At 42.9% G+C, this 13342-nt stretch overlaps 1 protein-coding gene across 1 annotated transcript in view; it reads left to right on the forward strand.

Annotated features, from left to right (window-relative positions):
• Nucleotides 1-13342, forward strand: part of PPA1 (inorganic pyrophosphatase 1) — a 135405-nt gene that overhangs the window by 72373 nt on the left and 49690 nt on the right. Inside the window, exons 3-4 of the mRNA XM_089686202.1 lie at nucleotides 7350-7403; nucleotides 12418-12537. Of these exons, the coding sequence (XP_089542328.1) occupies nucleotides 7350-7403; nucleotides 12418-12537 (174 nt within the window). The remainder of the gene's footprint in view (nucleotides 1-7349; nucleotides 7404-12417; nucleotides 12538-13342) is intronic.

The following is a 13342-nucleotide window of genomic DNA, read 5'->3' on the forward strand; positions in this document are numbered from 1 at the left end:
TGAAATTTTTATAATTTTGTGACAGAGCTTTCTTTTGGTGGTATTTAATCACCTCTGGGTTTTTTATTTTTTCTTAAACCAAAAACCAATGAAAATTTTGGGGGAAAAAAGTTTTCTTAGTTTTTGTTATATTAATTTTGTAAATAAGTGATTTTTCTCCTTCACTGAGGTGTGCTAATGAGGCTGCACTGATGGACACTGATAGGTGGCACTGATGGGCACTGATAAGGAGGCACTGGTAGGTGGCACTGATGGGCATTGACAGGCATCACTGGTGGGCACTGAAAGGCAGCACTGATACATGGCACTGATAGGCGGCACTGACTGGCACTGATAGGCGGAACTGATGCACACTAAGTGGCACTGATTGGCATTGATAGGTGGCACTGACTGGCACTGATGAATGACACAGAAAGGCAGCTCAGATGGGCACTGATATATGGCATTTATGTGCACTGGTATTCACTGATATGTGGCATTGATGTGGCACTGATAGGCACTGGCATGTGGCACTGACAGCTGGCACTGATGGACTTTGACAGGTGGCACTGCTGGGGCTACACTGATCATCAGGGCACAATGATCATCAGTGCCCTGATGATCAGTGTACATGTCCCCTCCCCGGAAAGCCGATTACCGGCTCTCCTCTCCTCTCGAGCTGTCAGCGTGACAGCTCGAGAGGAGAGAAATGCCGATAACCAGCATTTCCGAGTTTGCATGTGATCAGCTGTGATTGGAGACAGCTGATCACATGACCGAGCCGACATTTCCGGCTCTTTCCGCCAATCGCCATGCTGCGCGCTCCCTGAGCCGCGCATGCGCGGTGAGAAAGAGAGGACGTCATATGACGTCCTATCAGAACGAGAGAACCACCTTGTGCCCGTCATTGGACTATATGGCGGGCAGGAGGTGGTTAAAGTGGTTGTAAACCCTCACATATACTCAGTAAAATGACTGCCCTCAGGTGGTATACAGAGATGAAACAAATCCTCCTACATAAGTTTTACCTGTTTTTCTGAAGTCTTCTCTCCTTTACATACGTTCAAAGTCCAGAATTTATAAAGTTAGTCTGATCTTTCAGAAAACAGGGTGCGGAGAGTTGTAATTACATACTGCAGAGCTCAGTAAGTAGATCTCTGAGAACTGATTTACAAGGAAGGGACACACCCCCTCCAAACAGCTCACAGGAACAGCTCTGTTATTCACAGGTTGTGTGCTGGAGGTCCCTCTCCTGTCACCTTTTTTCTTTTGGTGTCAGGAAAACTCAGAGGTGGCTCTTTCTGATAGCAGGGGATTGAAGCAGCAGACAGAAATGACACTTAGTGCTCTGGATTGAGACAAGTACACACTATAGAGGGATATGCTTTGTTCATATTTCATGTCTAAGGTTTACAACCACTGTAAAAAAAAAAGCATAAAAATGTATTAAAGCAATCACAGTAAATTGCTGTGATGCTGTAAATTGCCCACTTTATCCAAAATTAAACTAAAATGTGACTGGCATTAAGCTATAAGTACTTAGAAAGTTTTGACATACCTGCTGCATAATAGAGAAACTGTGGTAAGGACGACAACTGAAGTGGCAGCCTGAATACAATTCAGCTATGTTTTCACACATCTACCCTAACTGGCTAGGCACAAAAGATCTTATAACCTTATAACAAATCTGCCATAGTCTTATTAAAAAAAGTTATCACTTAGTATGAAGCCTTCTGGGGAACCAGTATGCCTATGAAACATGCTTTCTAGGGTCCTTCCCTATATAACTCCTCCTATACAGGAAGTATATTCAGTTTTTTTTTGCCAGTATCTGTAAGGCGGATGGTCACTGAAAGTGTTGCTGTGTTCTTGGAGCATACTTGTAAGTCCAAAATGGTTCCATTAGAGAATCAGGGACTTTAATCCGATCCATTCGGAAGTCTCTGAGCTAAAATGGATGGTACTCGAGCCTCGCTAGATAAAGAGAAGAACCCTCAAGGTTTTCCCTGTAATGCAGCCTTACGGCGCTGGACCCCATGCAGATGGAATCCTGGGCAGTTTTAAATCTGACCAAGGCACTTCCAGTGGGGTGCTTTTACAGGTCCAAGGCAGTAGCTCCTCAGCATGGGCACTGAGTCCTTGAAGGTCTGTATGACCATGCCTGCCGTGATGGGTGAAAGTCGGTCCCTGACGGAAGTCAGGGACCTGAGGCGGGGCTGGTAAGATATCTCCTTTTTTTTCTCTCTGTAAGGAGAACAAGGCTCTAAATTGAACGGAAAAAGAGAGGTGTTGTGACTGTAAGTTTCCACCAGGGGGAGTGCTTGCAATTGTTCCCAAGATGTGCTTGCTCTTTTTGTTTTCAGCCACTAGAGGGAGTACAGTTGGCATGCGCAGTAGAGGCTGGAAATAGAAGTTGGCCATATTAGTTTACCTGGAGGCCAGGACACACGTGGGCGGCTGCTGCTGGGAATCTCCTGTGGCCTGGACACAGAGTAGGCTATTCAGTAGGGGCACGTAAGTACTCCCCTGAGGGGGAAGCATGGACCAGTCAGGAGCCACCCTAAGTGGCTCATAAGGCAGCATTTGCATTGAGTGTATTTTCAGCACACTACTTGTATAGCTGTATCATTGAGATCTGTGTTACTAGTGGAGGTGCACAGGTTTGCCCTATCTGAAGTAATGTCTTCCAGAAAGCAGAGTGGGGGAGGTGCAGCAGAAAAGGGCACTAATGTACCACTGCCAGTTCCTGAGGAACCTAGCCAAAGGTCCGCTGAAATATCCTCTCCTGACAGGCCAGAAGCGACTGGGCAGTTTGAACCGCTGCGTCTTTCTGGCATTGTGGCTACTACTGGGGCTTCTGCCTCAGCATATGTAACCAAGGATGATCTTGCTTCAGCCTTAGCGGGTTTAAAAGATAAGATCGCTGGAATGATTGCATCACTTACTCAGGGGGCTAAGAAGCGTAATAGATCCTTGTCGCTAGAACCACCAATCCTGGAGCAGGAATAGGTGCAGCCTGAGGATGAGGAAGAACAGGAGGAAGGTCAAGCAGTAGAATTTCTGTCTGAGGAGTCATAGCCTGAGGAGAAGCAGGAGGTCTCTGCCTCCCGGTCTCAGAGATTTTTAGTCCAAGACCTCACTGATATGGTACAGTCTGGATTCAGGCTACCTCCAATAAAAACCTCTGAGGTTACTTATTCTTCCCTGGGCTCTATGAAGTCTTCACAGAGTACTCTGGCCTTTCCGGTGCATCCTCTTCTGAAGCAAATTATGTATGCTGACTGGGATCACCCAGATAGGATTTTTGTTCCACCAAAAAGGTTTTCTATTTTGTAGCCCATGGAACAAACATTTGTTAAGAAATGGGGGTTGCCTGTAGTGGAAGCAGCTGTTTCATCCCTGAATAAATCTTTAACATGTCTTGTGGATAATGTACAGATTTTCAAGGACCCAGCGGAAAAAAAGCTGTAGTTTCTCCTTAAGGTATCCTCCATGGCAGGTTCTGCTGCACATCCAGCTGCGGCAGCTATTGGCATTTGCCGGAGTCTTTCTGACCGTGTCAAGCATCAGATTGGAGGACCATCAGTGCAGGGGGAATGCTCGGCTGAGGATTTGGAGGATGTGCCACGTGCTTTGTGTTTTGCGTTTTGATGCTTTACAAGGGTAAGAGTGCTCCTCTACCCTCCAAGAGGAAATCCAAATGCCCCTCTTTTAAGGTGTCAGGAGCTTCAGTTGCTGGGCCCTCATCTACCAGGGAGTCCTTTTGCCACACACATGTCCCAGCTTCGAGAGGTAGATCTCAGAATCAAAACCCAAGGAAGCCCTGGGTGCAAAAGTCACCTGAGACAGATCCAAAGTCTGCCTCCTTATGAAGGGGCGCCCCCACTTGTTCTGGTGGGGGGGAAGGCTTTTGAATTTTGTAGCCGCCTGGAGGGCTCTACTCCAAGATAAATGGGTCATTTTCACGATTTCTCTGGGGTACAGACTAGAATTTCACGTACTTCCCTCTCCTCGGTTCCAATGATCAAATGTACCAACGAATTCAGAGAAAAGAAGAGCTTTATTTCAGGCACTTGATTACCTTTTGGCTCAAGGAGTAATCATGGAGGTTCTAGTGGACGAAAGGTTTCAGAGGTTTTATTCAAACCAGTTTACAGTCCAAAAACCAAATGAGGATGTAAGACCCATTTTTGGACCTCATGGGGCTAGATCAGTTCCTAAAATGATCCTTTGATATGGAATTGGTTTAGTCAGTAGTGGATTCTGAGGATTCTGCCTTTGGCCGCAGTATTTTATGGATTGCTGCGTAGGTGCTGAGGGATTATGGGCAGTGGCTATCATGGTGTCATCCTCCCATCAAATTTCTTATTGCTTTGGGACATCCCACGTAGTCATGAATAGCCTGCTCTGTGTCCTGTGATGTACGATCAAGAAAATTAATTTTTTTTCTACATACTTACTTGTAAAATCCATTTCTTGCAGTACATCATGGGACTTAGAGGTCCCTCCCCTCTTTCTGGAATTTTCATTGCTTGCTACAAAAACTGAAGTACTTCCTGTTATAGGAGGGGTTATATAGGAGTTGACCTCCTCTCCGATTGATTGGCTAGTGTCCATTCACCTAGAGGTGGCCTATAACATAGTCATTAATAGCCTGCTGTGTGTCCTGTGATGTACAGTACTCCCAAGAAATGGATTTTACAGGTAAGTATGTAGAAAAAAATCCAGTTTTCCCTAAAAACCATGCAGAGTGTTAAAGGATAAGTTCACCTTTTGGGAACATGTTACATGTTCCACCAGTTTTTAGGGTGGATCATGTAACATGTCTTTAATGCTGCAGCCGCTACCTGCTGCCTTTCCCCTCCTTGTGACAGCAGTATGGGGAGAAGTTCCTCGTACCAGCTATCACTTTTTAAAAACCGCGTGGCAGTGGGTGGCTCCGCTCACATGTACACGTCATTCATTCACAGTATTCTATGAATGAATGAACTACAAATCCCGACAGCCTTAGTAGGTGTCAACTTGCAGTTCTCAAACTATCATGGGGCTGTGGTAGTTCATTGATTCTTCCTGTCAGTATATCTTCTTACCTGTACATCCTGTATGGGCAAGCAGATATACTGACAGGTCTGCAGGAGACCTGCATTGCACCAGCGATCTGCTGATCACTGGTGCAATGCTTTCCTGGCTCCTGCAACCAAAAATAATAAATGCACATTATTTTACCTGCAGAAAAAATGTGAATTTATTGTTTTTGGTCAAAACGAGACCTTTACTAAAACTGTAGCAAAGAAAAGTAAAGCTGTACAAAGCCAGCACATTCCACCATGATGTTTTGGATTTACTCTTTTTTATTTCTGGTGAAATTGGTCATCAGGACATTTAGACCGGGTTCACGCTAATGTGGTGCGGGACGCCGCATGTGATTCTCACAGGAAATGAGAAACCTCAAACCTGTGCGAATTACATGCAATGTCTGTGCTGTGTGATTTGAGCCATACATTCTGTATGGCTCAAATCACATCACATCCGCACCAAAAAGGTGCAGTCCCCCCTTTTTTTTTTTACCTGAATCTGAACCTGAATGAGTGTTCTCACTGATGCAATTTCTGGCAATCGATCTGTGTTTTGCGATCTGTTACAGGGTGTCATTAACTTAACATCGACACCCATACAAGATTGCATGAATGCCATGTGATTGCAGTGCGGTGCGGGAAACGCACAGGTTTCGCAACATTTCCTGCATCGGTGTGAACCAGGTCGTAGAGAAAGTGAGACACAGGCAATAAGAGCCTGACAGAGGTTCTAATATCCTTTCACTCTTTCCAAATCAAATCGTTTTGCTAGGAGTAGCAATTAATTGCTCAACAGATGGAAAAATAGCTCCCTGTTGAAGTAAACTACACAAGTAGCATGCAGTTGTTTGCTGTTGAGAATAGTCATACATGATGCTCGATTTGCAGGTTCAGGAGGCTTTGGTGCCATTTGTGAAGTTTATGCAGGCTACACAATAAACAATTTCCTCAATTACCCCATCAACACATTCAGTGTTGATGGGGGAATCCCTCCCAGGGAGCCTTTGTATTCTGACAGTGGGAGGTTTCTCAGCCATCAGAATATAATGATTACTGCTGGCAGCTAGAGCCATGGCAGTGACTAAAGGAAAACTCCCCAACAAGCTGGTTAATCGATTGACTCCAGTACAACCAGCCTGCCCATACATAGATTGAAACTCAGCTGGCTATATATGGAGCCAATTGTTCCATCTGTAGTTATAAATTGATACTCTTAATGAGCTTTCGATAATTATTTTTAGCAGGGTCGGCCTACTAAAAATCACCTTTTGTAGCTACAGCCTAATTGGGTGACTGCTGGAAAGTGGTTAAACCTTTTAGAGGGAAGAGATTAAAATTGCTTTTACAAAAATGAGCAACTCCTAAGGAAATATAGGCACCGTTTTAGCTTCTTATATCTGTGGATTTACCGATCATTTTGACATATAGTTTTCACAGATGGCAACCTCCCTGTGCATTCATTTTTAATCATATGCTTGAATGAAATTGCTCAGGTTTGTGACAGGTTTCCGTTATTACTTGCTACCATCCATTCCAAATAAAATGACCCCTTTTGTTAAGTATTGCTTAGTGTTGATGAAAATATTGCTGCGTCAGACCCAGGTCTTGATGTGTTGCCATTGTATTGCATTGCCTTAAGCTAGACATTTTTTAATCTTTTTGTTTGTTTGCAACTCCAGTGGTAAAAGACCGAATGTGACAGATAAAGGCTGAATAAAAAAGAAAAGTAATCTGAAAAAAACACAAAACGTTTTTCAGCAAAATCAGAAAATTGCATGTTTCGGCAATATTCCGTCTCTAAAATTGGCTTTATACCCCAATGGTCTTGCGTGCTCGTGCTCTCTCTGTTTTTCTACATAAGTCTTCTGACAAATGTTTAGCTTGTGAAATAGACAGCTGTCTGAATAGATCAACAGTATACATAACTGTATTGCTGTAAAAGGCATTATTATGACAAAGTAAGATTTCATATAAATCAATGGGTAATGGGAGCATGGAGAATAAGAGGCACAGTAACATGGGGATTGATTACACATTCAAGCAGAGTTTATAGTGTACCAGAATTCAAATACCTGAAATTTACTGCAGAGTAAATCATTAACACTGTCAGCTATTGCCTACATTTGGCAGTTTGTCAATCTTCTGTTGTAATATACACAAATACTCATTTTGGCTCTTTGTAAAGCACTGTATAATATTATGTTTATGTAATTTTTTTTCCAATTGAAGCATATTTTATTGTGGTGTTTTTTCTCCAGCTACTGTCTTTTATAACAAATTCTTTTTATTTTGCAGTGCATATTCAACATGGTGGTAGAGGTGCCACGATGGACAAATGCAAAACTGGAGGTCAGTTTCATTGATGTTCGGAAAATGGGGGGGAAAAAAAAACTGTTTATATGTTGCCCATACATTTGTTGGTCACATACACTTGTAGATAACACTGGGGTTGATTTACTAAAGATAAATAGGCTGGTTACTTTGCAAGGGAATTTTCCCTTAGCTTAGCGATTGGTGATAAAACTTCACTGTGCAAAGAATACCCAATCTTGTCCGAGACAAATAGAAAAAAAAAAGTAGGTTTTCCTTGCCCATGATTGGATGATGGAAGTCAGCACAGTTTGACCTCATTCACTATTCTATGGGAAAGTTCCCTTGCAAAGTGAGCTGCATATTTCCAGTTGGTAACTCCATTCCTCTGCCTGTGTATGACAGGATGTGGGAGACCAAATCCGTCACATATGTAGCTGTACATGGAAGGCTAAATCTGTAAGATTGCGATACCTGGTATCCATAGCAGTCTTAAGCTGGGTACACACAGGACAAAAATTGTCAGAAAACGGTCAGTTCAGCAGGAATCTACTGACTTTCGGCCTGTGTGTACAGCTCCCTGTCTGACAGAAGCAGTTCTCACAACTGGCTTCTGTTGAACAAGAATGCTGGAAAACCATCATCTGATCAGTGTGTCCTGGTAGGGGGGGCAGATCCCCTTGTTAGAACACAATAGCTCAGCAGGGAGATCGCCGCACCAACATCAGAAGTGTTGGTGTGGCGATCTGTAAGTTTGTTTTCTTTGTTCAGACCGCTGGGTTGAACTAATTAAAACTTCCTGTGTGTACCCAGCATTAGGGCATTCATCAACGGTCTTTGGATTTTGCAATGCCATATGAGTTAGAAAAGGTTCTCCTGCATCTGTCAATAAATTCTGCATAACACATCTGAAATGCGACACAAGCCCATAATCATAGACCCTTATATGTATGGTCAGAGAACAACGGAAACTGCATCTAAAAGCAGATGCAGCCATTCAGCTAGGTTTTCCATAAGATTTTTGATATATATATCAGAATTTAAAATATATATGAAATGTATATACATCTGTGAAGATAATTAATGGGTTGGGGCATTTGCTTCCCATGAACTGGCAAAGTAGCCACAGATTAGGTAAAAAATGCCCAGTACACTGGGAAAAAATGTCACCTCTGCATGGCTTTATAGTTTACCCAGAAAATGACCGCTCTTGACGTGTACAAGGGTGCCGTGGTCATGTATGTACAAAGTGGTTGAAGTACACGCCTTCATGGGTGGCAACTGTATTTCCAATATACCTACATATAAACATCATCCTCCAAACTGTCTAAGATCGCAAAGCTAACAGTAGCAAAAGAGACCAATTCTGCTTCAATTCTTCAGCTTGTATCATCTTTTTTAAAGGAATATACTGTATTGCCTGATGCTTACCAGCATTAGGATAAATGACATAAGAATTAGAAAAACTAATAGTGTTTCATATGATGTGCCTGGCAATTAGAATTTCCCTGAATGTCTGTCTGGATAATGAATTTAAAGTATTTTGCTTATCTAAACACAATGGAATGGACTTAATCAGAAATGCGTACTGTAAGTTTTTAATTTGTTCTAATAGCATTTCCAGTATTACAATAAATGAACTTTAAATGCTCTATTCTTCTACATTTTAATTTAAATCTTCTCCATTCCATCACATTTTCTCTTGTTTGGTTGATTACCAGTTGTTAGCATTTACCTAGAGGTTTCTTTTTTTTCGTTTTTTGTTTCAACCTCCACTGGAAACATTCTTTTTAAATGCTAAATATGTTCCAGAGTGCAGTGCATCACAGCCAATAACAGACTTACACTTATTTCATCAAAGTGATTTTAGATTATATTCTACCTTTTTATATTCAAAGTGATTGTAAAGGCTGAAGGTTTTTCTTTCTATGCTTGAAGGTAAAAATCCTTCAGTGTGCAGCTCCCCCTTCAGCAACCCTTTATACTTACCTGAGCCCAATCCAGCAATATGCAGGAGAGCCGATGCTCTCCCGGGTTTATCTCTCCTCATTGACACAGCAGCCGGAGCCATTGGCTCCCACTGCTGTCAGTCACAGCCAGTGAGGAGAGACCAGAGGTGGGACTGAGCCACGCTCTGTGTGTCCAATAGACACACAGAGGCAGCTTGAGAGCGAGCACGCAAGAGTGCCCTCAGAGCAATCAGCTTGGGGGGACCAAAAGTGCCAGCAGGGGACCCAAGAAGAGGAGGATTGAGGCTGCTTTGTGCAAAACCATTGCACAGAGCAGGTAAGGATGACATGTTTGTTATTTTAAAGAAATTATTATTATTATACAGTATTTATAAAGCACCAATGGTTCGCTCAGCGCTGTACATTACAAAGGGGGACAGAACATGTGACAGAACAATACCAATACAATGCAAAACATGAGGGGATCGAGGGCCCTGCTCTTTCGAGCTTACAATCTAGGAGGGAGGGGATGGGGGCACAGGAGGAGATAGCTGTGGGGGATGGAGTGGTAGGAAGAGTGGAGAAGGTCGGCAAGTTAGCAGGGGGTGGTGTAGGCTTCCCTGAAGAGATGGGTTTTCAGGGTGCGCCTAAAGGAGAGGAGAGTAGGTGATAATCTGATGGGTTGGGGCAAGGAGTTCCAGAGGATGGGTGACACCCTGGAGAAGTCCTGGAGGCGGGCAAGGGAGGAGGAGACCAGGGAACTAGAGAGAAGGAGGTCTTGTGAGGAGCGGAGTGTGCATGCTGGGCGGTACTTGGATATTAGGTCAGTGATGCAGTTCGGGGCAGTATGGTGGACAGCTTTGTATGTCAGTGTTAGGATTTTGAATTTGATCCGCTGCGCAATCGGAAGCCAGTGGAGGGATTGGCAGAGGGGAGTGGCAGAAATGGAGCGGTTGGAAAGGTGAATGAGTCTGGCAGCCATATTCAGGATCGACTGGGATAGCCAGGGGCGGCGAGGCAGGCCAGTGAGGAGGGAGTTGTAGTAGTCGAGTCGTGATATGATGAGGGAGTGGATGAGCTGTTTAGTGGTTTCTGGGGTTAGGAACGTGCTGATTTTGGCGATGTTACGGAGGTGGAGTCTGCACGAGTTTGTTAAAGATTGGACTTGGGGCTGGAAGGATAGGTTGGAGTCCAGAATGACGTCAAGTACTCTGGCCTGCAGGGCGGGTTTGATATTGGCGTTGTTGGATGTGATGGAGAAGTCAATGGGGGGTGGGGTACGGGCTGGGGGGAAGACAAGAAACTCGGTTTTGGAGAGGTTCAGTTTAAGGAAGTGGAGCGACATCCAATCTGATATGTCGCTCAGTAGGTGTGTGATTCGGGCGGAGACCGAGGGGGTGAGGTGGGGGGTTGAGAGATAGATTTGTGTGTCGTCGGCATAGAGGTGGTAGTTTAAGTCGTGAGAGTGTATGAGTTGGCCAAGGGAGGAGGTGTAGATGGAGAAGAGAAGGGGCCCAAGGACAGAGCCTTGAGGGACCCCAACAGAGAGGGGGAGTGAGGGGGAGGTGGTAGCATTATAGGTAATGCTTAAAGAGCGTTGTGACAGGTAAGATGAGTGGTCTAGAATATTTCCTCTACAGCTCCCTCCTTTGTCTTCATAATTCCAATCTTTCATCTCTATTTCTCTAGCTGGTTTATAAGCTTAAAGTGTTTCTCTGCTTTTTTTTTTTTTTTTTTTGCTTTTTTTACTTTTCCTAAAGGTCAAATCCACCAGAACTGATACTTGAGCAAACATTTTCTTTGATCCATACAGGGCAAAGCAACAGGTTTAATGTAAAACAGTATTAAACCCAAAAGCAAACATTTATTATTTTGCAGTTTACAAATTCTTAGGTGTGATGGCTGCATTAGGTTCCCTTTTTAGTCTTCTATTTTTACCTGGTGATCCAGGCAACAAGTCTGTTGTTTTTTAGAAGCACAAACTCTCCAGAAGAATGAATCTGTTTACATGGATGTGGCAGACCACTTAACACTGGCAGGGATCAGTAAAATGATCAGCTTTTATTTATTCATGTAAAACCTTTATCCCAAAAGGAAACAAACTGCTGTAACTGATTAAATATGAGCTGGAGTTTGGCATCAATTTGTTATCGTATTTAACTCCGCTGGTACATTTAACACTAACCCCCCCCCCCAGACTGAATGTTGCTGTCTGCTGTGCCCCCTGTGCTCCTTCCCCCAGAGTTGTGTCTCACTGATAGGAGGTGTGTTACTGGCCAGATCACCAGGTGAAAAGAGTGAGGAGAAAGGCAAAGAAAACTCATGCAGCCACCACATCTAATGATTTCTAAGCTGCAATATATTACATTTTTTGTTTTGGGTTTAATACTGCTTTAATGACTGTCCCACCATTTGCATATATGTTCCTGCTTCCTTTTCACCCTTGTCCCTTCTTGTGCCCAAGAAGATGCCCTGTGTAAGCTCTAAGTCGTGATGTAGAGCTTATACAGAGCTGAGGACTTGCTTCCTACACCATATGACAGTGCTGAATGCCATAGTGATCAGTCATCAGTGCTGTCACGTGGGAGAAAGGGGAGCAAGTCGCATGGTCTCCCATACTGGGAAATGTTTCTTTACTCCCAGAATCCAAAGAAAGCAGTAGGGGAGTGATAGGTTGGTAAGGATGTGCTGATAGAAATTCCATACAGTGGCCATCACAAAATTCTATTATCGTGTCCCACTCCTTTTTGATGAGGGAGACGAGATAAAAATTACTTCCTCAGCCAATAGTGAAATTTCAAAAATATCTTCTACATTCATTATGTTCTCTGCCTAATTACTTGCTATACAAAGCTTGTCTGCAAAGAGTGGATGTTGATGTACAGGGAAAAGTGTATTCTCAAAGAGCCTGAGGATACCAGACCAGAGAAAATGATTCCAATTCTCTTTCTGTATGACCCGTTTTACCATGTTTGCACTTGCTGTCTTTTTTTTTTTCTGTAATAATGTTAACATTTTAATCTTTTGAGATTACTATTGAGGCTCCTTTGTGAATGTGTGCTGCTCATAGAAATACATTCAGCTGTCTCTTATTATATTTGCAGATTGCCACAAAGGATCCTTTGAATCCTATAAAACAAGATGTGAAGAAAGGCAAGTTGCGTTATGTGGCCAATGTTTTCCCACACAAGGGTTATATTTGGAACTATGGAGCTATCCCACAGGTAATAACATACATCAGCTGCCACCGCTTCTGTAAGAACCTCACATTTAACAGTAAGACTGTGATTATGTATACAGGTATAACATTTAACAAGTTAAACATTGTCTGGATATTTTTCTTTTTTTTTTTGTACAAGACTAAAATGTTTTATTTCATAACTTTGGAAACGGTCCCAGGGAGTCTGTTAAACCTTCTACTTATGTCAAAGGGTTCTCGAAAGCAGCCCTGTAATAAAACTAGTTATTTTTAGAATTCCAATGCTGTGGTTTTTCTTCCTGTCAGTGATTCCTTTTATTCGGATTCTATTATTGCCTGTACTCCTCTGTGTGTACAGTAGAGTCTTTGGCTTTCCACACTCTAATCCTGTCATTATGTAACACAGCTAACACTTTTAGTGAAATACCGAAATGCACATGCTAGTCGTAGGAAAACTCCATTCTGAAACATCTAAATATTAGCCTACAATGGACATTTCTGTCTAGTGGGCCCATTACCTTGGGTCTTATGACTATCAAGGAACCCACTGGGTGAAACATTAGTTCCTATATGCTTTCAGCTCTTGGCAAGATATTCATTCTACGTGTTTGTATGCCCTGTGGGAATATGTAATATGTTTTTCCCCACTTATAGAGGAGGTGCTCCTTTTGGGGGTGCTTGCCTATGTTGCCACGTGTTAGGTAAACTTTTGTGTATATTTTTTGTACCAGCTTGCCTTGTTTTCTTGTACTTCACTAAAGTTTGTGACTAACTATTTCTATGAAAACCAGATTAATGCAATACCATTGCAGACTTTCCTTTTATATGAC

This window comes from Staurois parvus, unplaced genomic scaffold, assembly GCF_062004578.1.
Source record: "Staurois parvus isolate SC_StPar_1 unplaced genomic scaffold, SC_StPar_1.0 ptg000393l, whole genome shotgun sequence".
NCBI lineage: Eukaryota > Metazoa > Chordata > Amphibia > Anura > Ranidae > Staurois > Staurois parvus.